Genomic DNA, 25,798 nt, shown 5'->3' on the forward strand with positions numbered 1-25,798 from the left:
AAAAATGTCTATGACTTTGCGATTGTTTTTACTTTTTTTAGCTTTTTTTTTTTAAATTAGTTTCTTCCTTCTTTCTGCTCTCTGTTTACGTCTATGCTTCGCTGTCAAATTAGCTGTCAAAACGACATCGCGATACGGATTTGTCAAAACAGCCTTAGGGTGGGTTGCACCATCTTAGTTTAACTTTGACAAACGTCTAAAATCTGTCAAACTCCATACAAAAAACACCGGTTAACGTCATAGTTACGGTCAAAGTTAGGTGGTGCAACTCACCCTATTGGTTTTCGATATAATCGAAGCTTATCACCGGGGTTTAAGTAATCGCAATGAAAATGGCGGGTGTTGCGATTCGATTCGATTTTGATTGAGTCTTAAATGCATGTTGGCTAAGCCTTTGTATGGGAAATTTCAATCCAGTCTTTCGATTATCGATAGGTAGGGCTTTGCGATTCGATTTTTTGCCGTTTGACTAAGCCTTTTTTGTTATCGACCTCTTTTGCGATTTGTTTGTTTGTTTGCGACTGGTTTGCGATGGGTTTGCGATTTTAAGTGCTTTTTGACTAGACCCACTGGAACATAAAAACCCTGGCATAGAGGCGCGTCAATTGCATTTGATAGTGCAACACTGAGTACAGTCGTACCTGTGTTAAATTAATAGGCTAACTTAATGTATCAGGATTCAGGATTACGGGCTAATTTGATATTTTCATAAATTAACGAAAAAATATTATTATAGGTAACCTGGTTTAAATAAATTAAATGAAACCATCAGTCGACCTAGTAGGATTTATTTTATTATTCATCAATAATCAAATTCAGAACTTGAACATCAACTGCAATGTCTGCTCATGAACGCTTCAAACTCGGTACTTCTTTCCCAATTCCATAAAATTCAACACTTAGAAAGTGACAAAAAATTTTAAAATAGGTAGTTGAAACAAACCACAGCTAATTTTCATAGTGGACTGTACTATACGATAAACATGTCAGTCAATTTGACAACCTTTGCGATGGCTCCTACGTATACTGGCGTAAGTGAAAAAAGTAAATTTTACAGGAGAGCCATTTTAGTGGCCAGAACCATATTTTTGGGTCATATCTTCTGACTTACTAAAACGAATTTAATGAAATTTCACATTTAGCCTTAACATGTAATGCTTTTGCTACTGCTGTTATCAATTTTTATATTTTTCTTATATATTTTGAGATTTTACGCATTGCCCTTTTACGTCGTCACATTTCTATAATTTCATGTATATTGTTCAACGTAAAGAGACTTAAATGACAACATAAAAATAATATTTTAAGCGATTACTCTCTTTATTTATGCATGTAATTATTATAATTGTTATCATGTGCTATATCAATAATAAATCAGTTAGAAAAAGTTGATAAATGTATCGTTATTACGTTTTAACGCAAATACGCCCATATACTGTGCTCGAGATTTAGTTAGGTCCTTTAACATAATGTGTCATATTTTTAAAAATTATAAATAACTTGAAAAAATCGAACTGCCTAAGCGGGAATTGAACCCACGATGCCTTAGGCAGTTCGATTTTTTCAAGTTATTTATAATTTTCAAATTAGTTTGAGATGCGACTCTTAACGCTAAAAATTAAATAACTATATAATGTGTCATAATTTATAAATAAAACAATTTGCTAAATATTTTCATGGCTTTATTTAAGATTTGGATTATAAAAAATATATGTTTATGTAAGCAACTACTCGTATAGATTGACGAATCGTATGATTGGGCTTTATACGTGGCGTAGTTTTGCACATACGCCTATTTGCCTAAAATTTTATTTTGTATCTAATGGAAAAAAAATTTTTTTTTCTTACTGATGTTATAGATTAGAGCAAAGTGAAATCATTGCTTAAATAATTGGAAAAAGGCGTAAGCGGCAGTTTCGCCTTTATACGTAGGAGCCATCGTTTGTCGGAAACATTATTCAATGAAAATATTGTCCGAACCCTTAGTATTTCTCTTCGACAAATACTTTAACACATTGTGAACCACTTTTCTTTCACGACTATAAAAAGATTTTAGCAATTTAATTCACAAAATCAATTGCACACATTTAAAATAAAGTTTGTTTACACTTTGACAGCAATAGACTGACATGCAAGGTGACATGTCAATGAAGTTTTCAGTTACTGTTGCCATTAAAAGAAATTAGTACCATTAGTTTTCCGCAACATGGCGAGGGTTTTTATGTTCCTGGTCGGGCTATACGAAATTAACTAAGTATTTACATAATAAATACCTTGTATGTAGACATGATTTTAAACTATTGACTAAGCATGCTAAAGCTTGGTATACATATAAAATGCAATAAAAATAACATTGATAAAAGGTATAATGATTCTGATTAATCCAAAATTACACAAAATTCAAATCTACCTAGAATACTTAACTACTTATAAAAAATAACAATTAACTATTTAAAATATCTGTAAACTTTGCATAATTTGATACGGAGTTTAACGATGTGTATTAAATTACGATTTAAATAATATAGTTAAAGCCGTTACAACCGACCTTGGTTATTATAAAAATATTATTTTCAATTTATTCTAACGCGATCCTTTTAGGTCGAATATAAGGTTTTGTAAAATCAAAAATTAATCGAGAACAACAGATTGATTGCAAGATAACTTTGATAAAGATTTTGCTATAAATTTTATTGTTATTTTCGCCTCTTATACGCTTGTAAGCATCAAATTATTTTATGGATAGAAAATTAATTATGTGTGACTTATTTTGTCACTCAGCTAGTTTTCGAGAAAAAGGCTTGAGAATCATAATCAATTAAAAAAGCACCAGAAGTCTAGTGCAGAACTGCGCATGCCAATCAACAAAGGTTTTTTTGTGTGATTTTAAAGAACTTCTGTACATTTAATATACGTTTCTAGAAGTTTTCTTCGACGAAAAAGCCTGCATTATACAAGTAGGAGTAAAATAAAGTAAGGTCTGAGTAACATAACAACCTGCATACAGGATGGGTCAAGATGCTCACTAAGCGCGGTGATTGCATACCTATATTCATACATACCTATTTAATTGCCAGAAAAATAAATTAGGATGTAACGAATTGCTAATTGATGTTTTTAATTATTGTAACTTAAGTTTATAAGGGGAGATATTTTTAGCACATTGACGTAAATATTTTGAATTTATTAGTACATTTATTTTATTTTTCTGGTAACATCTCAAAGGCAAGAATATTCAAATGCTGAATTCCTTTGCACTTTCGCAAACATCTAAATAAGCCGTCGTAAAGCTTTTTAATGATGTGGTATGTGCGAAACGGAACGTAAAAGAAAAAGGCTAGGCTAAAAGAAAAAAAAACTATGGTGTCATTCGTACTGCCAGGCATAATGACGTAAGTTCACCCTCAGCGGATCGGGCGTCGTTGACGGGCCTGCTTGGGGCTCCTCGGGGGGCCCGGGGGCATCTACTTCGGGGGACCGTGAGGGCCCGGGGGTCTCTGAATTGACTGACGTGGGAGACGCCGGCGCAGTGGATGCCCGCGATCGGTCTCTTGACGCATCCTGTGCAGCGTCACAATACCAATCACCTATTTTTAAAGCCTTGATAGCTTCAGTCCGAATAAGTAAATTAGGCATTCAAGATTAATCAATTTTGCGGATTTAATGAAATAAAAAATGCCCTTCCCCTTTTGTTTGATAACAAAGAAACTGCAGCTAATTACCTAAGATGTTAACATCTTGAAAAAACTTATAACACTAATAATAAAAAGAATAAGGAATTCAACATTTGATTTTATATTGTTAGCAAATTAGTTTTAATATTACAACTACATAGGTATTAATTATTAGCATACTTCTGCTAGATTTCTACTTCTAAGACATGGCAATGGCAACAACACACGTTCGTTAAATTAATTCCTCATCTCAACAAACTCCACTCTCTCACAAAACTTATCAGTATGGTGTAAAAGAAAAAATTTTTCATCTTTCTACGATATTCTTCATAGCGAAATAGTATGTTACTTTATAATCTTCTTATCGGTGAAATTGGCAGTAAAAGAACCGTATTACGTGAATTATTACACCACCGTAAGTAAGCTATGTTTTAGTAAAAGGTAAAATTACATAGAGATAGGTATATTTTATGAATGATATAATATCATAAAATAATTTGCAAAAAAATAAATTATCGTAATTTTCTGATCCGACAGAAGATACTGTGGTTTGATAAAGTGCTTAAGTGGATTATCATTGTACCTACGTGATAGTTTCGATTTTAGGTAAAACCAATTAAGATACCATTCCTGCCATTATCGAAGCAGGTACTAAGCATTTAAAAAAGATTTCTTGCAAAACAAGAATCCGTGTTTGATAAATAATTTTAATAACAATAAGGCGCATTTAATTTGAGCTCTATTAAATATAAACATAACCTTCTCGGGTAAAAATTTAAAGGCTACATTTTGGACTCCATTTCTTTTAAATAAGATCTTCTAAATATTTCCATTTTTTCTTTTCCACTTATTACAATTGAAATTCATTTGAAATGAATGGGTTCTACTTATATTATATGATGCTACTTTGCGGTTTTAATTTTGAATCATACTCATTTAGTTCCAAACCTTATCTACCTGAAAAATACAAGAGGCAATTTTCCACAAACGTTGAAACTAGAGATATTAATTGAATTCTTATCGAAAAATGTAAATGAGATTGTAATTACGTTATCTTATCACTGCGTCTGTTCTTTGTAGACTTTAAAGGCGTTTAGCGTTAATGCATTTAAATCATGTGTCGTAAAAGTATATTATTCTTTGTAGGTCTTACGGGAACGATATCTTCGCAATCTCTTATCTACTTTCAAGACAGATATAAAACTTACTGCGAAAGAGAGAAAGAAAATATCGACTCTTTTGCGCTAAAAACTAAAATACTACACGGATTTTAATGGAACTTTTAGTAATTCAAACAAATTAAGTAATTTTGATTTTGAATTTGACGCAAACGAATTTACGGGCATGCTCTGGCAAAATACAACGTAACTATGTATTCGACAAGATCAGAATATAAAGTAGCCCTTAGAGACTTCTCTTCTTTCATCTAGAAAATTCTTGTACAATTTGTGAAATTACATCTCGGCTATTCAGCTGAAGAACGCGGTCGAGTTGTAATTATATTTCGTGCCATTTGTTACTAACGAATGCCTTGACCTTCGCGATTAAGATCGATTAGGTACGAGGCAATTGTGAAAATAAAAGGTCCCTATACCTACCTACTTGTAACTTGCTCATTTCTAATATTACACTTATTTACATTTAAGTTACGCTTCAATTGGTCACATAAATGGAAAGCTTCTAAATACCTGCCTATTAACCGTCTTGATTAAACAGTTACTAAGTTGTCTTTTTTCATCGCACGGAAAATTATATTTTTCACAGAAAGTGTCAAACCACACGTGGCAAAAAGTGTTTTGATATTTATGAATAAAAGGGTACATTTAATATGTTCAAAATCACGAACGATTTAAGCCAATCCATCTTCGAATTATCTAAACAGATTACACCTAGATTTAAACAAAACCCGCCACCGATAAGCGTGTGAATTATTTATGTCACAGATGAGGCTTCCGATTTAGTTTCCTTTTTTTGCAAAGGGGAAGGGGATTTTTCTCCAATTTTGAAGTTAATTTTGAATCTATTGTCAGTGCCCTTCCCCGGTTAGAGATGAAAAAGTCAGTTTGACCAAAAATACAACGCGTATTCTTTCCAAGGATCGTGATGACCATAACTCTCAACGACCAATGGGAATATTTTTGTTCAAACTCAAGCAGAAAGCGTGCTTAATAAATCGACTTACCGCATCTTCTCTTCTCTTTAGTTCACTTTGAACTTCTTCTAACTCTTCTTGTCCTTCATTAGGGTTCATTTTCCAACCGTCTCTTAACATTTTAAGACCAAATATCGCGAAGAGAGCTGCGCTTATGTAATGCGTGTACACTCGTGGTATAACCGTTGCTATCCATCCGAAGGCTGCAGAGAGTATTGTCATGAAAACTAAGGCAGATATGGCGCCAGCAAACACCACGATCCGTGGGTGCTTCATCGCCATGATGGCTGCTATGAAGAAGGTCTTGTCTCCCAACTCTGAGACGACGACGACCGAGAGAGACGCGATGAAGCCCTGCCAGAAGCTCCTACTCTGGATCGCTTCGCGCTGAAAAGAGAAATTGAACAAATAAGTTTCTGATCGTCAAGCATTTCGGTGTATATTATTTGGACTGAGATCTTTACACGTATGATTTGTAATTTTGATATTTGAATTGGACACAATATTAGGATTTTTGTATAATTCAGTATTCAGTGAATATCCAATAAAAAAGCAAAAATGAGATTCTTATCACATTATAATTTTTTTATTAGCAAATATAATTAGGAAGTGACACCGCACGTGTGTTAATCTCTCTCTTGGAAATGTGACGGCGGCGTTTTGTTGCTCTGCGCCAAATTATTGCATTACATAACCCACTTTATTATAATATAGTAGGTATTCGGCCAGCGAGAACTAGCGTGATCTCCAGCGTATTTATTTAATTAATTGTATCTTTGTAATCTTTATGAACTTCCGAATAATATGGCCAACTTAAAAAAATAACAGAATCCGATGCAAAATATTATCAAAACAAGTGTTATAAATCACACGTCTTAAAAAAATAATTAGTACTACCGAAATATTAACTCATAAAACATTATGTCTATATTCATAACAATAATATCAAATGTTCCGGAAGACTGTTTTGTTAACAAATGTCACAATAATGTAATTATACATTGTCGGATCTTACATAATACACCGTATTGTTCAGGTGATACAATATTTGTGTTTGGTTTTAACTTAATCAATGATTTGTGAGTCAATATTGCACGACGCTCATTATAGCATTAATTAACCCATTTCTCTTTTCACCATACACAATAATAAACAGACATTTGAACGTTAACGTAAAAAAAAAAATCCTTACACGCAAAGATACCTACTGTTTTACTAACGAAAACAAACGAATTGAGAACCTTCTTTTTTTTAAATCTGTTTATAAGAGTTATTTACCTCGAAAACAATTATAAGCCGCTGACTTGATGTTATAAGTAATGAATTTTAATCACAATTTACAGAAATGATTGCAGAAAGTAACATCCCTAAATAAACCACGTAAAAACCGGACAATCCACTAGAAAAAATCCACAGCAAAAACTTTACCTAGTGTTTTTTACTGTAGTAAAAGAGACGTTAATCAAAACACATGTAGTACCTACTATTCTTGAAGATGAATCAGTCAGACTTCAAACATTGCAAAAATAACACGGATACTATAAAATCGAAAAGGAAAATTATGTGTTTACAAAAAAAATAAGGTTCGTCTTCACTGACGCAAAAATTGCTGAAACACCAAAATTAATTTTCCTAAAAAGAATAGGAAACTTTTTACATTTTGTCAAGCTATTTGGCTACAATTAAATTCAAACCATTGGATTTCATAACTCTATCGTCTTGAAGATATAAATATCTTGGTGACAAGGAAATACACGTGTAAAGATGTTATTGAAATAGTTCAGCGTCCCGCATCTTTGTTGTTTACAGTGTAAGAAACTTCCTAGTTAAACAATTTGTAGTTTGCAACAACAGAAACTGTCACTTTTTAAACAAATACAGCAGAATAACATTAACACTGACCGTCTTTGTAATAGTGAACTTGATTGTATGGTGAAGGATACGGATCCCCGGATTTTGAATTGAGATTTTTAGCTTGAGTTCACACTTAAGTAGCCAATAAATAAGCACGTCATTGGCTACTGTAAGCTGTAACTTAAGTGTGAATTTTTCATATTAAGTTCATGCAAAAGTGGAGGATGAGCACGGTCAAGCTAAAAATTACAATTCAGAAACCGGCCCTGAGCCAGTTCAATCGATATATCTTTCAGGTGATATTATCAATCATACTTAATTGACAAATTGTCCGAGTCTGTTGACGCTGACTACACATAGGCATATGGGAGGGCGTCTCCCGGTTAATGATGGCACGCAATTTGATAGTGGCGAAAAGCCGTATGACGTCAATAGTTATTTGGCAATGAACTTGGCGCTCCCCGCCTCGCCTACCATCAAAGACCAAAATACATCACGTATTTCAGAATTTTGCACGATAACAACCATTCAGGACGTGCTATCTGGTCATAAATAAAGGGTAAATAACTAATAGTTTTAGCAATGTAATCTTTTCTGTAAAAAAAATAATTATTTGGGAATAACAACAGCCGACAAAATATAATACACTTTTTCATACACCGAACGGGCTCACCTAACAGTCTGTATGTAATATAATGTACACTTCAGTATCTGCAGTATCACCGTCATATATAGTATTTTTAATAGTATTTTTATAGCTCACAGCAGTGTTGGCACTAATCAATTAATTTTTTAATCAATTAATTAATTTGATTAATTTTAATCATGATTAAATTAATCCTGATTAAAATAATCATGATTAAAAAAGTAATCATAATCATGATTAATTTGTTAATCATTAATCAATAATCATTAATTTGATTAACTTGATTAACTTCTTAAATGTTCTATCGAAAACAATGTTAAAACATTGAATTCTAATATTAGATGTTTGGTTTTAGGCTACAATTCTATGACACCTAGACTGCCCCCCGCCCCCTTCCCTCGCTGAAACTTCCGGTGCAGTCTTCCGACCTCCCGTAGGAGGATATCAGTCCACTTCCCCTACCGTTCCAGCACTTACTTGCAACCCCACACTCCCACCACCTGCCCCCCACCCCTAGCCTCCCCTGAAACTTCTGGTACGAAGTCTCCTGCACCTCCCCAACACGCAAAACCTCCTAGTTTAGCAACCCCACCCTTCTATTGAATTGCCCACGCGTGGTCCTCCCCCCGAAACTTCTGGTACGAACTCTCCTGCACCTCCCCAACACGCAAAACCTCCTAGTTTAGCAACCCCACCCTTCTATTGAATTGCCCACGCGTGGCCCTCCCCCCGAAACTTCTGGTACGAACTCTCCAGCACCTCCCCAACACGCAAAACCTCCTAGTTTAGCAACCCCACCCTTCTATTGAATTGCCCACGCGTGGCCCTCCCCCCGAAACTTCTGGTACGAAGTCTCCTGCACCACCCAACACGCAAAATCTCCTAGCTTAGCAACTCCACCCTTCTATTGAATTGCCCACGCGTGGCCCTCCCCCTGAACTTCTGGTACGAACTCTCCTGCACCTCCCCAACACGCAAAACCTCCTAGCTTAGCAACCCCACCCTTCTACTGAATTGCCCACGCGTGGCCCTCCCCCCGAAACTTCTGGTACGAACTCCTGCACCTCCCCAACACGCAAAACCTCCTAGCTTAGCAACTCCACCCTTCTACTGAATTGCCCACGCGTGGCCCTCCCCCCGAAACTTCTGGTACGAACTCTCCAGCACCTCCCCAACACGCAAAACCTCCTAGCTTAGCAACCCCACCCTTCTATTGAATTGCCCACGCGTGGCCCTCCCCCCGAAACTTCTGGTACGAACTCTCCTGCACCTCCCCAACACGCAAAACCTCCTAGCTTAGCAACCCCACCCTTCTATTGAATTGCCCACGCGTGGCCCTCCCCCCGAAACTTCTGGTACGAACTCTCCTGCACCTCCCCAACACGCAAAACCTCCTAGCTTAGCAACTCCACCCTTCTATTGAATTGCCCACGCGTGGCCCTCCCCCTGAACTTCTGGTACGAACTCTCCTGCACCTCCCCAACACGCAAAACCTCCTAGCTTAGCAACCCCACCCTTCTACTGAATTGCCCACGCGTGGCCCTCCCCCCGAAACTTCTGGTACGAACTCCTGCACCTCCCCAACACGCAAAACCTCCTAGCTTAGCAACTCCACCCTTCTACTGAATTGCCCACGCGTGGCCCTCCCCCCGAAACTTCTGGTACGAACTCTCCAGCACCTCCCCAACACGCAAAACCTCCTAGCTTAGCAACCCCACCCTTCTATTGAATTGCCCACGCGTGGCCCTCCCCCCGAAACTTCTGGTACGAACTCTCCTGCACCTCCCCAACACGCAAAACCTCCTAGCTTAGCAACCCCACCCTTCTATTGAATTGCCCACGCGTGGCCCTCCCCCCGAAACTTCTGGTACGAACTCTCCTGCACCTCCCCAACACGCAAAACCTCCTAGCTTAGCAACCCCACCCTTCTATTGAATTGCCCACGCGTGGCCCTCCCCCCGAAACTTCTGGTACGAACTCTCCTGCACCTCCCCAACACGCAAAACCTCCTAGCTTAGCAACCCCACCCTTCTATTGAATTGCCCACGCGTGGCCCTCCCCCCGAAACTTCTGGTACGAACTCTCCAGCACCTCCCCAACACGCAAACCCTCCTAGTTTAGCAACCCCACCTGTCTGTTGGATTGCCCACGTTTGCCCCTACCTGGCAGGGGGGACGGGACGCTTAACTTCTTTCTTGACCCAATTTTGCTGGAGGATACCGGATGTGTTTTGAGTAGTGAAAATTGACGCAGTTTTTTGGGAAAACCACAGTACAACTCCAGATCCCCCCTTTGCTAGACATTTTATAAGTCGCGGGTACCTTTTCATACACCCCCAACCCTTTTCTTATGAAAATAGTAGATAGTTAATCAAATAATCAAATTAACGATTAATGATTATGATTAATTAATCTTAATCAAAATTTTTGATTAATGATTAATTAATCATAATCAAAAAATTTTGATTATGATTTTAATCATTAATTTTTAATCATTAATCAGATTAACTTTTTAACAACACTGGCTCACAGTGACAAAAAACATAAGTTCAACGCCATTTATAAAAGAACTAATGTTTTTACACTTGTTTCTTGATGGGGTTATCCTCACGTTGGCAAAAACTACTAATTCACACGTCATTGACAGAAGAAGTGGTATTCTTAAGGTTTTTCTTGAAGAACTCATGCTGTTTTGGCTATAATTTTGGCTACTAACTATCATAACAACGTCGTCGACCATTTTGGATGCTTAACTCCTCAAAAATATACCTAAACTAGAAATAATTTTACTGGAAGCTTTTATACCAAAGTTTTAGCATTCACTTTGTTATTGGCAGCACTGGTGGAGGAATCGATACCGTAGTTTATTTTCGCGTGATGATGCTTTCAGTATCAGGCTAAGAATAGAAGAAAATTACCTAACGAATACGTTTACCAAACAGAGAGTAAGTATACTTGAACAATATAAATGTAGAGATAGCTTATTTAGTTACCCTTAACTGACGTAGGATTGTGGAGAAGAATACTTTTATACAAAAAATGGGGGATGTATGTTTAGACGGGTTCAAGTAAGGGATATAAAAGTTGAGCATCATAGCTGGACTTCACAAATGTTAATAAAAACTTTTTGTGACAAATGATATCTAGACGAAGCCTCGGGCAGAACTGGTACTTGTATTAAACGTTATCACATGTCTATACAGTGTGAGTCACGTTAAAGTGTACATATGAAAATAGATGAAACTAGACCTATTTTTATCGACAAAAAAGAGGTCAAAAAATTTTTGAGATTTTATTTTAATTTTTTATAGAATTTTTTTTCTTCCAATTACTTATTGTAAAGAAAACGTTATAACTTTTAAACTAAGCGGTATATCCTGACAAAAAATAAAAACAGTAATAATGCTAAATAACAGACGATACTAAAAAAATACATAAAATACACAAAAAAGGCCAACAAATAAAAAAAATGATTCTTTTTGAAAAAAAATCTGCTTTTAAATTCGTGTTTTTTTGGTTATTTTTTAAATTTCTTCAAAAAATGCCCCTATAACCGGTGGTTTTTACTACTTTGTATTATTCTCTATCGTATTACCTTCGTAAAACCAAAAATCGCATGTCTCTATCCCTATCACAACATTTGCAATGATCGTTTGAACTAAGCCTCTCCGGGCGCGCTATTCAACGCTTCGTTAACAACGAAACTGAAAATGGCTCTAGATTTGTAATTTAGATAAAGACAAGTTAAAGTTCAAATATAAACAAAAGATTTCGAAGTAAAATAAGCATTTTAGTTAAAATTTAAATTTTCTCTACCTGCAGCGGAGAATAATGTTGTGGCAGGCCTTTGTTCAAACGCTCATAGCAAATGTTGTGATAGGGATAGAGACATGCGATTTTTGGTTTTACAAAGATAATACGATAGAGAATAATACAAAGTAATAAAAACCACCTGTTATAGGGGCATTTTTTGGAGAAATTTATCAAATAACCAAAAAAACACGAATTTAAAAGCAATTTTTTTTCAAAAAGTATCATTTTTTATTATTTGTTTACCTTTTTTGTGTATTTTATGTATTTTTTTAGTATTGCCTGTTATTTAGCATCATTACCGTCTTTATTTTATCAGGATATACCGCTTAGTTTCAAAGTTATTACGTTTTCTTTACAATAAGTAATTGGAAGAAAAAAAATTGTATAAAAAATTAAAAAAAAAACTCAAAAAGGTTTTGACCTCTTTTTTGTCGATAAAAATAGGTCTAGTTTCATCTATTTTCATATGTACACTTTAACGTGACTCACACTGTATTCATAGATGGATGATAATGTAATGTTTTTATCTATCCTTTGTGTAGTGGCTGTCGTAAATTCTTTGCTGCGATTGTTAGAACTGATTTATTTATAAACTCCAACAAGTACAGCTGCTAAAAGCAAACCCAAGTAAATATAAATGAGGAGAAACGACAACAGCAGGATGCATTAGTGAAACGAAGCCATTCGTAAAAATAAGGCTGATACAGAACTTAAAAAGATTTTCCAATAAGAAGCAACTTACTAAAGAAATCGTTACCTTAATGAGGGCTATTAATTTGTTCTTAATTTGACTTTACTCATCAGTGGCGGTAATTGATACAAAATTTTAATGCGATATAATAGCCCTCCTACTATATTTTATGTATAATCATTGATGGAAACGAGGACCATAAAGATCGGAAATGGAAAATTCTCTTTTTATATCTGTTTCTTTTTACAATGTGGTGTGCAATAAAGAGTATTTATTATTATTATTATTATTATCAACACAAGGCCCGCGAAAAACCTTGTTTATTCATATCTTATGGCATTACTGTTCCTACAGAAACTGTGTCTCTATTTATTGTTTGCTCTGAGATAAGGAGATTGCCAAATCCAACAGAGATATTTAAATTACATTATTTATTTTCGCTATTTTAATCCCATCACTACGATTATCTTTTTGGGAGAAGGATTTTATCATTGCCCTATGATGACTTGCGAATAGTTGCAGGTAGAGATTTTTGCCCCCCATTGCCTGTAAACATTACTATGAGGTCTCACAGTGGACGTGGACGCACAGGGTAACACACGAACCAATCACAGAGCTCTATTCAACGCTGTGCGTTCGATTTGCTGCTTCACTTAAGCAAGCATCGTTTGTGAATACGGGCATAAATGCGACAAGTTGAAGATTCATTTATTTATTATTTATTTATGACTAGAACGGTAGTACCAATTAAACTATTTAAACAAGTAACAAAGTAAATGGTGCGAGTTAGGGAAGGCCTATGTCCAGCAGTAGAAGAGCTTATATGTCCAGCATAATATGGGTATTTCTTATGAAATCTCAAAATTTGAGATTTTATTTAAATTTCTTTTTTTTTACATAAACTTAGATATTTTTTGCAGAGATCAGAAAAGTTACTTTTAAAGATCTGTCCAGGGGTATTGGTCTTCCATATTTTTTTATATTACCTATAAAAAATGAGGATTTAAAAAATTAATAAATGAGGGAATGATTAACGGAGTGAGGGAATGATTTATTATTATATTATAGTAAAAAACAACATGTACAAATGGCATATTGGCATGCTTTAAGTTTTGACAAGTATTTCAGGTATTCACTAGTCTAAGTTTTTACTTGAATTTTCGCTTTTTCCTTTAAATATTTTAATCTTTCTTTTTCCCGCAGTTTTTTCAAAGATTCAGTATTATTTTTCATTTTTCTCGCCTTTTTCTATCGTACTCTTTCTTTTTTATTTATTTTTTTGCATCACTCAACTTCTTTTGTCGTGCTATTTTGCTTCCACATACATGCACCTCTTTTAAATTAAATACCAGGAAATACAAGTTACATGAAATAAATAAGCCTAGGCGCAGACCATCGATTTTTCGTCGGCCGATAGTTTAGTCGGGCAGTTAATCAGTATGGGCATGTATGGAAGTTCGCACATTACGCCGATTTGATTTGGCCGACTAAATAGTTGAATACGATTCCCAACTGCCTTCCAACTAAAGTATCGTCCAACTATCGGTCGATAGCTTGATCAGACGGCGCTCCTCTACGCGCGCGCAGACTGGCCGATTTTTCGTCGTCCAACTCGGCCGATAGCTTCAGTTTGCTCCTCGTTTTTGGCGGGAAAGGTTATTATTACTAATTAATTGATTTAACTAGTTATTACTCTCGATTTCACTTTTTCATGATCATTTCCCTTTCATCATCATCATTTCAGCCACAGGACGTCCACTGCTGAACATAATCCAATGACTTCCACATCGCACGGTTGGTCCCGGCCTGCATCCAGTGCCTTCCTGCTACCTTTATCAGGTCGTCGGTCCACCTTATGGGTGGACGTCCCACGCTGCGTTTTCCGGTACGCGGCCTCCATTCCAGAACCTTGTTGCCTCATGCCGTCAGTTCTGCGTACTATGTGCCCTGCCCACTGCCACTTCAGCTTGCTAATCCGTCGGGCTATGTCAGCGACTTTAGTTCGTTTACGGATCTCTTCATTTCTGATTCGATCTCGTAAAGAAACACCGAGCATAGCCCTCTCCATAGTACGCTGTGCAACTTTGAGCTTCTGTATAGGGTCTATAGTGAGAGGCCACGTTTCCGAGTCATCACAGGATGAACACGGACAAAACGAAGATTATGTCGAACGTCCATGTTGCGCTCGATTCTTGAGATTGTTGACAAGTATGTCTACCTCGGACAAACGATTCAGCTAGGTAGGTCCAATTTCGAGAAGAAGGAGGTCAATTTCCTTTTCATGATGTATAAATTTGAGATGATTTTTATTAAACTTTTATCTTTTATGTAACAATCTGAATTTCGAGCAGTTGAAGCCGCAGGCATGAGTTAATTTGGTATATAAAAAATTATAATATTTCTGGGAAACATTCTACGCGACTGATCACTTCAACAGCTCTCTATCGAATGAAGCAATCGGCCCGATTTTAAATCGGCGGTCTGCGCACCCACGCCCGATTCAACCGTTTAGTTGAATCAGTGTGAGCACTGAGAGCCCAACCCGACTAAACTATCGGCCGACTAAAAATCAACGGTGTCTAAACAATCTAAAAAACCGCAGATTACTGGATAAATCATTCCCTCACACGACCGTCATTCCCTCACTGCACTTAGAAGTGAGGAAATGACTGTGAGGGAATGACGAATTTTAACTTAAGCTACAAAAACACCGACACATAACCTCAATTTGCTTGTTACATTTTTAATATGTATTTTACTCCCAAAAACGCATAAAACCAACAAATTTTAATGATAAATATTAAAATGCTTAATACATTAATGTAACGTGAGGTAATGATCGTCATAAATTTAACTTTTAACAATTTTACGCAAATTATTTTTTTACACGAACTAACCTACTGTTGAGAAGAAATTGCCATTTTGAATCATTTGAGAGTGTATCCAGGTACTAAAAACTTAAAGTTGCGTTACTAAATATCCTTTGACACATTCAGAAATCGAATATTCGTAATAGGATGAGGGAATGATTTTATTTGGCGGGACACATTTAAAATCGAATCATTGTTTTTATACATTTGTTGTTGTAAGATGAAAGCTTTTATGGACAATAACAAACATCTTTCTTACATATTTGCATAATTTTATTATTAAAAATATTGATATATTTCAAGTTAATAGGCATTTTAGTAATAATTTTGGACTAAGGGACAAGGTGAGGGAATGATTTTCACGGTAATAAAGTAGCCATATCTTTTTTTTCTTTAGAGGTAATACGTTTTCTTTTTATGCAATAGTGGTATAGGCAGCGTACATTCAAATAAAAAAAAGACTTATGTAATTTAATGCATGTGACTCGGCACTAATGGCTCGGGAATCAAATTTCGCAATTTGATGAGAAATACCCATATAGCATAGCCTGTTGATGATAAAACAATAATTATTAGTGGATACCCAGTAAATGTTTTTGCTCTCCTTACAAATGACCCTTGAAAAGAATAGAAGGAAACAGACAACAATTAACCTACGATTCGCCATGCTAACCACACGACGCGCGACGGTCGAAACGACCTTATTATCGCATCTAGCGCGTTCGCGCATCGTGAATACCTAACATTTTCGTGGTCATTTATTTACTGGACGGGGAATACCTATCTGTCTATTCTTACAGTGTTGTGTAATGCTTCGCACAGATGCCCTTAAAAGTTAAGGTATTTTAGGTATGCATACCTAAACCACATCAAGCTTCGAGTCTACTTTATTGAGTTAACACAGACGAAATCGCGGGCTAAGCTATTATTTGTTAATAAACATTTTACTAAATAATTATCAACAACAATTCTATCATTATCATCGAAATTATGATCATGAAATCGAAAACGTAAAGTCGTTTTAACTGACTTCAAAGCAGAGGTTCTCAATTCGACTGTGTTTTTATTTTTATTATAAGGAAGTACTTAAGTAAATTCAATCTTGACAAGTACATTTTACAAGATATCGATCACAACCCCAAATACATCAAAGATCCAACCAAAACCTACGCACCATACTATCTATCTATCTACCTACTATCTCTACATGATACACGCTTTGCTTTACAAGGCCGACATTGATTAATTTTCGGCTTCCAAATACAATAGTGAAAGAAATGATCGCTTCACTAGTTCTTGCTTACTGATTTGCTTGAAGCCTTTCAGGAAAATTGGTATATAGGAAGTCTTTTAAGTTGTAGATATCTATGTAACTGGTAAATGATTGATGCTTTTTAGTCATCCTCATCAGGTTAATTTTAGTATTCACGGCAAAAGCACTACCTAACGCCTGTTTCCCATATTCAATCCTTGTCCAAATCTGGCGAATTAATTTTGACAGTTGACGGACGGATTTGAATTATGATTGAATATAAAACTGATAAAACCATCTAATGCAAAAATGGAAGATTCGGCCAGCCACACTCCACGCTAGTCAGACGGGGAATGTCTAATGTTCGCATATTGTCCCTTAATAGCCTCTTACGACATCCAAAAGAGTGAGAGTAGTCCTTCTACTCTGCATGCCGCAATGAACATTATTATGATATTTGCACCCGAATTTCAGTGAACATTAAGGCAACTATGTAATAAATCTAAAGCCTGTAAATTGAAATCAGGATTTGTGTGCTCGACAAACAAAACCTCAAACGACCTCTTACAGGTCTTGTCTAATAATAACCATAGGTTTTCGCATAATTTTCTTTTTATGTGTAAAAAAAAATGACCCGTCCGTCTAACGCGACGCAGATCACGTGTTTCATAGTTATTAATCATGGAAACCTTGAATAGGCGGGGTTAAAAAACTCTGCTTCGACCAAAAACTGGTAAATTGATTTTACGATTCATTTTTAATTAAGATCAAGGTGCAATTGGGTCATTCCATCGTTTCGGGTGTTACGTTCGTACACACATATTCAACAATTTCTTGTATTTTGAAATAGTATTTTAATAATATTAGTGCCTTAATCTGTCCGTTTTTAGTTGTTTTATCTAAATAATAAAGTTTGTGCAGCTTAGAATGTAGGATAACGAAAATATGAGTCGAAAAGTGTGCGTTTCGGGCGTTACGAGATTTTGACTCTATGTTCTGACTGTTGCTGCATTTACTCGAAATTTAGCGAATTTTCTTAAGGAATCATACCTAAAACTTACAGGACTTCTAAAGTATGAAATTTGCAAACCATGTAACATACAATCACCGTTACATAAAACGTTTTACTATTTTTTTATAATTTTTTTCTTTGTTTCGGGTATTACAATGGTTCTGTTTCGGGTGTTACGAGTACGAAAATGCAACGCGTTTTATCGATAAAATCGGTGTTTTATTAGTCTCTAGGTACTACAAAATAAGGAGTACAACAAATAAACACAAATAGAGCGAATTCTGGTTTGAAATTACGAAGCAGCTTTTCTTAAATAATATACAAAGTTCAAGTTTAATTTTTCCTCAGAATATAGCTTTTTCTATTGTTTTTGGCTTGAAATAGCATTACTTTAATTTCTAATTACGATATTTAATGGAAATGTCAAACATCGAGGCTTTTTAGCAATACCTTAATTTTAGTGTTAAGTCGACATTTCAAAAATATCTTAAATAGAGAAATATGACTCCTTTTCCGACGCCAGCGCTAGTGGGAGGTCGAAGGACACTCACAGTAATAATTTTTGACTTCTCCAAGCAATATACACACATTATCGACATATAAATAAAAATGTAATACCCGAAACGTTTCGGGTGTTACAGTTTTTAATCAAGAAAGAAACATACTAAATTAGTATCATGCTCAGATATTAGTTAGTATTTGAAATCATTACTACCATGCCCTTACTTTTACCAAATATTGTTATCCTAATCCATGTGTAAGGTACAATAATAAAACAAATACCTGTTTTTTTGTTTCGGGTGTTACATCGCCGAAGTAACAAGAAAACACACTTAAAACTTGATGATTATCAATTTTTTTGGGACTATGGCGCTATCTACCAATACTATGATAAATACCCTCAAATCTTATAGTGGCAAAACGTTTCACAGATTGATAGTTTTTTTTTAATCGTATTACCAATAATAAGAGAGAAAATGATCATTCAGACAGTTGACTTAAGTATAGACTTTGAAGACTAATAACTTAAAAATTACTTGTTTCTTGCAGATTATTTTTGTTGCACATTATAATTTGAAATGTTTACTTTCAAAATTCATCAGATTTAATGCGAAAAGAACATATTTAGTTTTTAACCCTCGGTAACATTTGTCATGGAATGACCCAATTATGTAGAGCAGGCGTAGTTTCCTCATTTTTATTTTAAAAGCTAAACAATATTAAAAAGAGCTGTCGCTTATTACGAACTAAAAACTACATAAAATCTATTTTACTCATACTTAGGTGTGCACACATTATACGTATGTTTAACAGTGACTAAGGAACCTGATCAAAAGAACATCTCCTTTACATGAGTATGACGTTGCGCGTGGGGAAAGCATGATAGAAAAATTATCCCTTAAGGCGCCCAAACTAGCTAATTGTGAACTTTATTATAATTTCTTTTAATTTGAAATGCAATCACTGTAATTGTAAACTCAATCTTTATAAGTCGGTAATGTATGTACCTAAAGAGAGATACTACCCCACAGTTGGGGTAAGTAAGGGCTGTGCCCTGCTTTGATTTGACATTTTAAAGCGATTGCTCTATTTGATTGACAATTTGAAAAACATCAAACGAGCCAATACAAAGTTGAATTCAAATTATCAAAAATATTACGTTTGGTGGTAAATTCTACTGGTAGCATTACTCTCAATCGCGACCAGTTTCGTTGCTACTAGCTTATTACGATGCAAACACTCGTATCGGGCACAACACATCCTAACCATTTATTATCGTCCTTGCAGGTATGCACATGCATACTTAGGGCTGCCAAGATGTTTAATCTAAGAAATCTTATAATATTCATTCATCTCACATATTTTTAATAGCGCATACGATTTTCGCAATATAAAAGAAATTCGAAAGCTAATTGGTTGGGATCTTAATCCTTCAAAAATATGTTTTTAAAGAGAGCAATTTATAAAGAGACATAGGTAATCGATCTAGCTAGAAACTAACTTTGTCTGAGTTTGTCTAGAGACAGAAATAATCAAAATAATGCAAATGCGACTGTCTTACGTTCAGAGAATTTGGCTATTCCCAAAGGAAAGCTCAACCAGTAGTGAAAAGGGAAAACTACGAAAAGCAAATAGGTACCTAGCTAGAGTTCAATGCGAACTTTACGAGGACATTACCCGCACTTCATTGCCAAGGAATATAAACCTAAGTAACTCTAGCTATTTGTTCCTAGGCTTCATTTTATTTGACTGTAAAGAAAAAGCGCGCGTTTTTTACGAGCTTTTATTTTGTTTTTGCCCGGTGGGTCGGCTAACTAAAATCAAGTGTTTGACCATTTAATTCATAAATATATTGGAACAACGCAAATTGGGGTAAAGTTGTATGGAATGGTTTGGATTTTGTTGGACCATTACAATATTATGAATTTTTGTACGAAAGAAACCGTTTGGAATTTAGGATACCTACGCATAAGTTACCTACTTCAATAAACTCTTGTTAGATTTTAAACTTTCGCGTTCCATTTCAACTAAAATAGAAAGACACGTTCTTAAAAATGTTGCCAACCCTAATAATAGGCAAACGGATATTGGTGAAGCAGTGTAACATAACGTAATGTATAGTAAACATTCATGTATACAAATTGTTAGACAGAAGAGACGCTAAACCAAATGGAAAACTAGATCATTAGTTTATTGTTCCATGCACACTATAACTAATATCTACTTAAACTTCAACTAACAATTTAACTAGTCGACTTAATCAAATATGTATGAGTATGTAGTAGGCATGTATAGATGACATGTGCCTTTGCCACCTGCTAGTACAAAAAGTAATACCTACTTACACACCCAAATTTTTTTTTAAGGTCAAACATGACATACTTTTTTCTGTGTTTACCCTACTTTAGATAACATTGTTATTGCTCTTTGTTACAATTATTTTCTAGTTATTTGCGGACTTTACGATATTGACTAAAGTACTTATTCTCAAGTAGACATTGAAGTAAGTCTACAAAGCACTAGTATTTTCATTTGAATGTCAATTTAACATGTGTTATTTAGTGGTTTATTGTAATGTGACTAGTTATTTATTAGCAACAATTAACGATAAACCACAATGATAACTGTAAATTGAGTAACTCTATTTCGTAAGTATTCATTGGAATCAACATAATTTCAAAGCAATTGGTACCAACATTCCGTTGGACCAATATACCAAGTTACCATTAACTTTTATTCTGTTTAACAATCCTCGTCTTGTGAAATCTAAAGAAATTACTAGCCCTTGGTTGCAAAAGTTTCATTTACACCTTATTCTTTGTGTGTGCAATGCGTAAACTTAATAATTACACACAAATAACAAACATGTGTCATTGTTTGCATTTTACCTAAACGCGGCGCGTGTTACAATTACGTTACTTATCAATCAATATTATTATCGTACATAATTTCTATACTGGTTCATTGAACTCGTAAATTTAAAGTAAACGAACCTTCATCAATAGATCCGTCAGCCAATTCCTTACGTCCTCAGCGGCTGTTGTCGTCTCTGGCATCAGAGTGGACGTAAATTCCGGTATCATCGTGCTGATCTCCGGCAAAATAGTCGTCATGTCAGGGAAAACTGTGCTGGACACGTCCGAAAAACTCGACATGTCCGAGAAAGTCGTCGGCACATCCGATAAAATTGTCGTGAAATCAGGCACGACCGTACTGGTCGGCCAAAAAAGTAAGTCCGTCACATTCATTTTGGAAAAACGCGCGGTAAAAACGCAACCAGCCGTTCAGCTCGCGTTTAAAGACTACACTGCCACTGGCATGCTCGGCTTCAGTGAGAAAATATTAAATATTGATAAACTTATCATTCAAACATCAGATAAGTAAAGTATTTTACGCGGGCATTCGTCAGGGCTCAGTCGCAGGCGGCAGGGCGACCGAACGCTCGCGGCTCTGCGGTGCGACTACGCTCGAGGAAAACAAGGAGGCTTGCCGGTTACCAGTAAGTACTGGCCGTGAAAATAAATCAGACAGGAAAAAAATACTATTTAAGTCTTGAAAGCGCGCCAGATGCGGTTAGACGCATTTTCTATGCGTCATAGCGCGATTGAAAATAAGCCTGGATATGTTTTTCTGCTGGATAGTCTGGATACATAGATGCGTTTGACGTCAATCGCGAAAATTATGTTCCAAGAGAACATTATAAATTCAGCCAAAACGAATTTATATCCAAAACGAATATATTTAATTATGGAATGGATGTTGAAAGAAAACTGTTATCAATGTTTCACATTATGCATGCTAAACTATAGCTTTTTACGATTTCACACATCAGTTAAGAAAATTCAAAGTTTTCATTTTTTCAATCATCGTGATTTTAATACTATTCGTTATAGCACAGAATAATAATAAGTACCACGTAGTTATAGTAAAAATCATTGTTGCATATTATTATGTCGTAAGTCGTGTAACTTTTAAAATGGCAAGTACTATTATTACCATTTCAGCATCCAGTAAAAATGCAAATTATCCACTACCATTTCAATTTCAATGTCATAAAGTTTAAACAAGTTTCATAACATTGGTAGCATTCATGTTTATTTATTTGTAAACATGCATTTATAAATATGGAGCAAGGTCTTACGCACGGGTAAATTATCCGTAATTATTAAGTACATAATTCAATTATAAAAATAACTACACCTAAATGGACGTAAATTTCTGAAGATCCCAGTTACTACTTTAAATAAATAATAATTTATTTGCCTTAAATAGGTGGTTACAGAGTAGTAGTAAATCATCACTTTTCAAAATTCCTTGTCTTAGAATGATAAAATGGGGGAATGGGGATGGGGGAGGCCTATGTTCAGCAGTGGACGTCCTGTGGCTGAAATGATGATGATGATGATGATGAGAATGATAAAAATAATTATTTAATTATAGTAAGATTACGTCTTTAAAAGTATGTATAGCTAGAGCGTCATACATTTCGTTAGACCAGTTTAGGTTATTAGTTTAGTTGGTAACAATTTAACGTAACAATTTACGTTTTATTTTCATTGTTCGCAGGCAAGCATTCGTGCCTCACGCAATGCCAGCTGTTAATCATTCATTAAAGCCTACATTGCGCCTAGACTACACTTTTGCCCCATTAGGCAGTAGTAAGTAGTAGACTAACCAGTGAACCTTCAACCGAATTTTGTGTGGGACAAGTTAAATAAATATGTGAATCTTTGGGAAAAGTTCTCGAGAGGCGATCACGGGCCGGAAGACGTAGCGTGGGCAGGCCCCCCCCACTAGGTGGACCGACGATCTGGTGAAGGTCGCGGGAAGAGCCTGGATGAAGGCGGCGCAGGAACGGTCGTTGTGAAAATCCTTAGGGAAGCATTTGTCCAGCAGTGGACGTCATTTGGCTGAAAGGAACGAACCTCTGGGAATGATATTGTAAATTTTCTCGAATTGGGGCACTTTCACAGGAATAGTAAGTAGGTACGTTTACAATGAGAGGACACTTTAGGCTATACAGGGTGACAGGAAAAGCGATACATTCCTTGAAAGGGGTTAAAGTAGAGCTTATTTGCAGTCATTTAAGTCATATGGCATCATGTCCGAAACTAACTTGTTCATTTCCAAGTTATTCAAGATTTAAGTATTTTAAAAAAATCTCCAGTTTTTATGTTAAAATGTACCCTTGTAATGAAGAATACGGAATAATGTTAACTTTTTTGTTATATAGCTAAATAATAAGATTAACATTTTAAATTAAAATTTGCAAGAAAGAATCGTCATTATTCAAGTTAAACCTAAAAAACCATGTACCATTTTGTAAAAAAAAAAATATGTTTTAGGTAAATAAACGAAGAATTTCCAAGAATAAATGTATGGAATGTTGTGTACAAATTACAGAATTTAGTTCCTTGATTCATTAGCTATTCAAAAAGGTACAGGTGTTTAAAACACTACATAATTATTTTTTATTTGAATTTAAACGTCTAGTAGTAGTCCAGTAGAATTAGATTTTAAATCGGAAATAATTCCTACAAAAGATTTTATTGCTTTAATGGCTTCATTGGTTGCCCATTAAGACTCTCCTAGGTTTTCGACTTCGACGGATTTGTGCTTAAGTGGTGGGGGCCCCCGAAAGGGGCGCTTTTTAGGATTTCCGGTTATACCGCGTAAAGGACTTACCCTATCGAAAAGTGGTCTTCCTGACGGTTGAAGGGCATTTAATCCTGCATTAAATAAGACCAAATTCATATGTTTTGGATAAACCGTTCTCGTGCAAATGTTCGGCAAAGTAGAAAATATGTGTATAATTAATGCCCCTCTCCACGTCCAATAGCTCGTCACCCGTAGGCTCCCAAGCCTTGTAAAGGGTCGCCTTAACCAGCGTATCCCTGTCAAGGCTCACGAGTTGGATTCGCTTATCCTTGTTCGTCCCAGCCATTCCTTAACTGCGGTTGCTGCACCTCTTCCTGGCACTCTCCTGAACGACTCTGTGTTACCTAATGTGGCTGCCCCTCTTCCTTGTACCCTCCTGTACGATTGCATTGCTTAGCCATATGCCTGGTCCAAGGTTCGACGCCACAAAATCAACTTCGTACGCGTGAAAATAGTTTAAATACTATTTTCCGTGCTTGCAACATTTTTCTTTACTGCTTCACCTCTATTAGTCGTAGAGTAATTGTATATATCCTATAGCCTTCCTCAATTTATGAGCTATTCAACACAAAAATAATTATTTCAATCAAACTAGTAATTCTTGAGATTAGCATGTTCACACAAACAAACAAAAAACTTTTCAGCGTTTTAATATGAACTTGTTGTTGTTGACTTTTGGCGTCGAACCTTAGACCAGGCATACTGCTAGGCAACATAGTCGTGCAGGAGGATACAAGGAAGAGGGGCAGCCACAGTAGGTAACACAGAGTCGTTCAGGTGAGTGCCAGGAAGAGGTGCAGCAACCGCAGTTAAGGAACGGCTGGGACGAACAAGGATAGGCGCATCCAGCTCGTAAGCCTTGATAGGGTTACACTGGTTGAGGCGCTCCTTTTCAAGACTTGGAAGCCTGCGGGTAACGAGCCATTGGACGTGGAGAGGGTCATTAATTATACACATATTTTCTACTTTGCCGCACATTTGCACGAGAACGGTTTGTCCAAAACATATGAATTTGGTATTATTTAATGCAGGATTAAATGCCCTTCAACCGTCAGGAAGACCACTTTTCGATAGGGTAAGTCCTTTACGCGGTATAACCGGAAAACCGAAAAAGCGCCCCTTTCGAGGGCCCCCACCACTTAAGCACAACTCCGTCGAAGTCGAAAACCTAGGAGAATCTTTATGGGCAACTAATGAAGCCATTAAATTTAACTTGGATGGCATGGTTGCCGAAAAATAACAAGCTTCCAAGACTTCCCACAACTTGCTGTAAGTTATAATCTAAAGGTTAAAGCTCTATAGGTACATTACAGCCACATACGGTACGCCAGTGTTAGCTTAACGTGCGTCTGTAATATAAAATCTAGCGAGTCCATTTTGTCAACAGGTCAGTCTAAAATTCTAAATTATATTTAATGGATTTATGATCGGACCATTCAATAGAAAAACTGGCTTATAATAATATTTTCACATTAAGTAACGCTGATAGATAGTAGGTCTAAGCTAAGCAATCAATAAAAAAGCTGCTACTATAAGTACATGAGCGATTTGAAATAAATACATTATTACATACATAATTCTCTGGACTCGGATAAGTTACCTCAAGTTATTTAGTAGTAAAAACCCCAAGCGTTTCTAAAAATCATGATAAACAAAATGTTTCCGAAAACAGCGTC

The 25,798-nt window shown here is 35.9% G+C and overlaps 1 protein-coding gene across 3 annotated transcripts in view; it reads right to left on the reverse strand.

The window, feature by feature from the left end:
• The window catches only part of LOC135082642 (putative divalent cation/proton antiporter TMEM165), a 41,437-nt gene that overhangs the window by 7,549 nt on the left and 8,090 nt on the right, over nucleotides 1-25,798 (reverse strand). For 2 of the 3 annotated variants that reach the window (XM_063977434.1, XM_063977435.1), the window contains exon 3: nucleotides 5,857-6,213. In XM_063977434.1, coding sequence (XP_063833504.1) covers nucleotides 5,857-6,213 — 357 coding nt within the window. Of the gene's footprint in view, nucleotides 1-5,856; nucleotides 6,214-21,457; nucleotides 21,902-25,798 lie in introns of those variants that run through there. The other variant, XM_063977433.1, reaches the window with a different exon arrangement.

This window comes from Ostrinia nubilalis, chromosome 22 (genome assembly GCF_963855985.1).
Source record: "Ostrinia nubilalis chromosome 22, ilOstNubi1.1, whole genome shotgun sequence".
Classification (NCBI taxonomy): domain Eukaryota; kingdom Metazoa; phylum Arthropoda; class Insecta; order Lepidoptera; family Crambidae; genus Ostrinia; species Ostrinia nubilalis.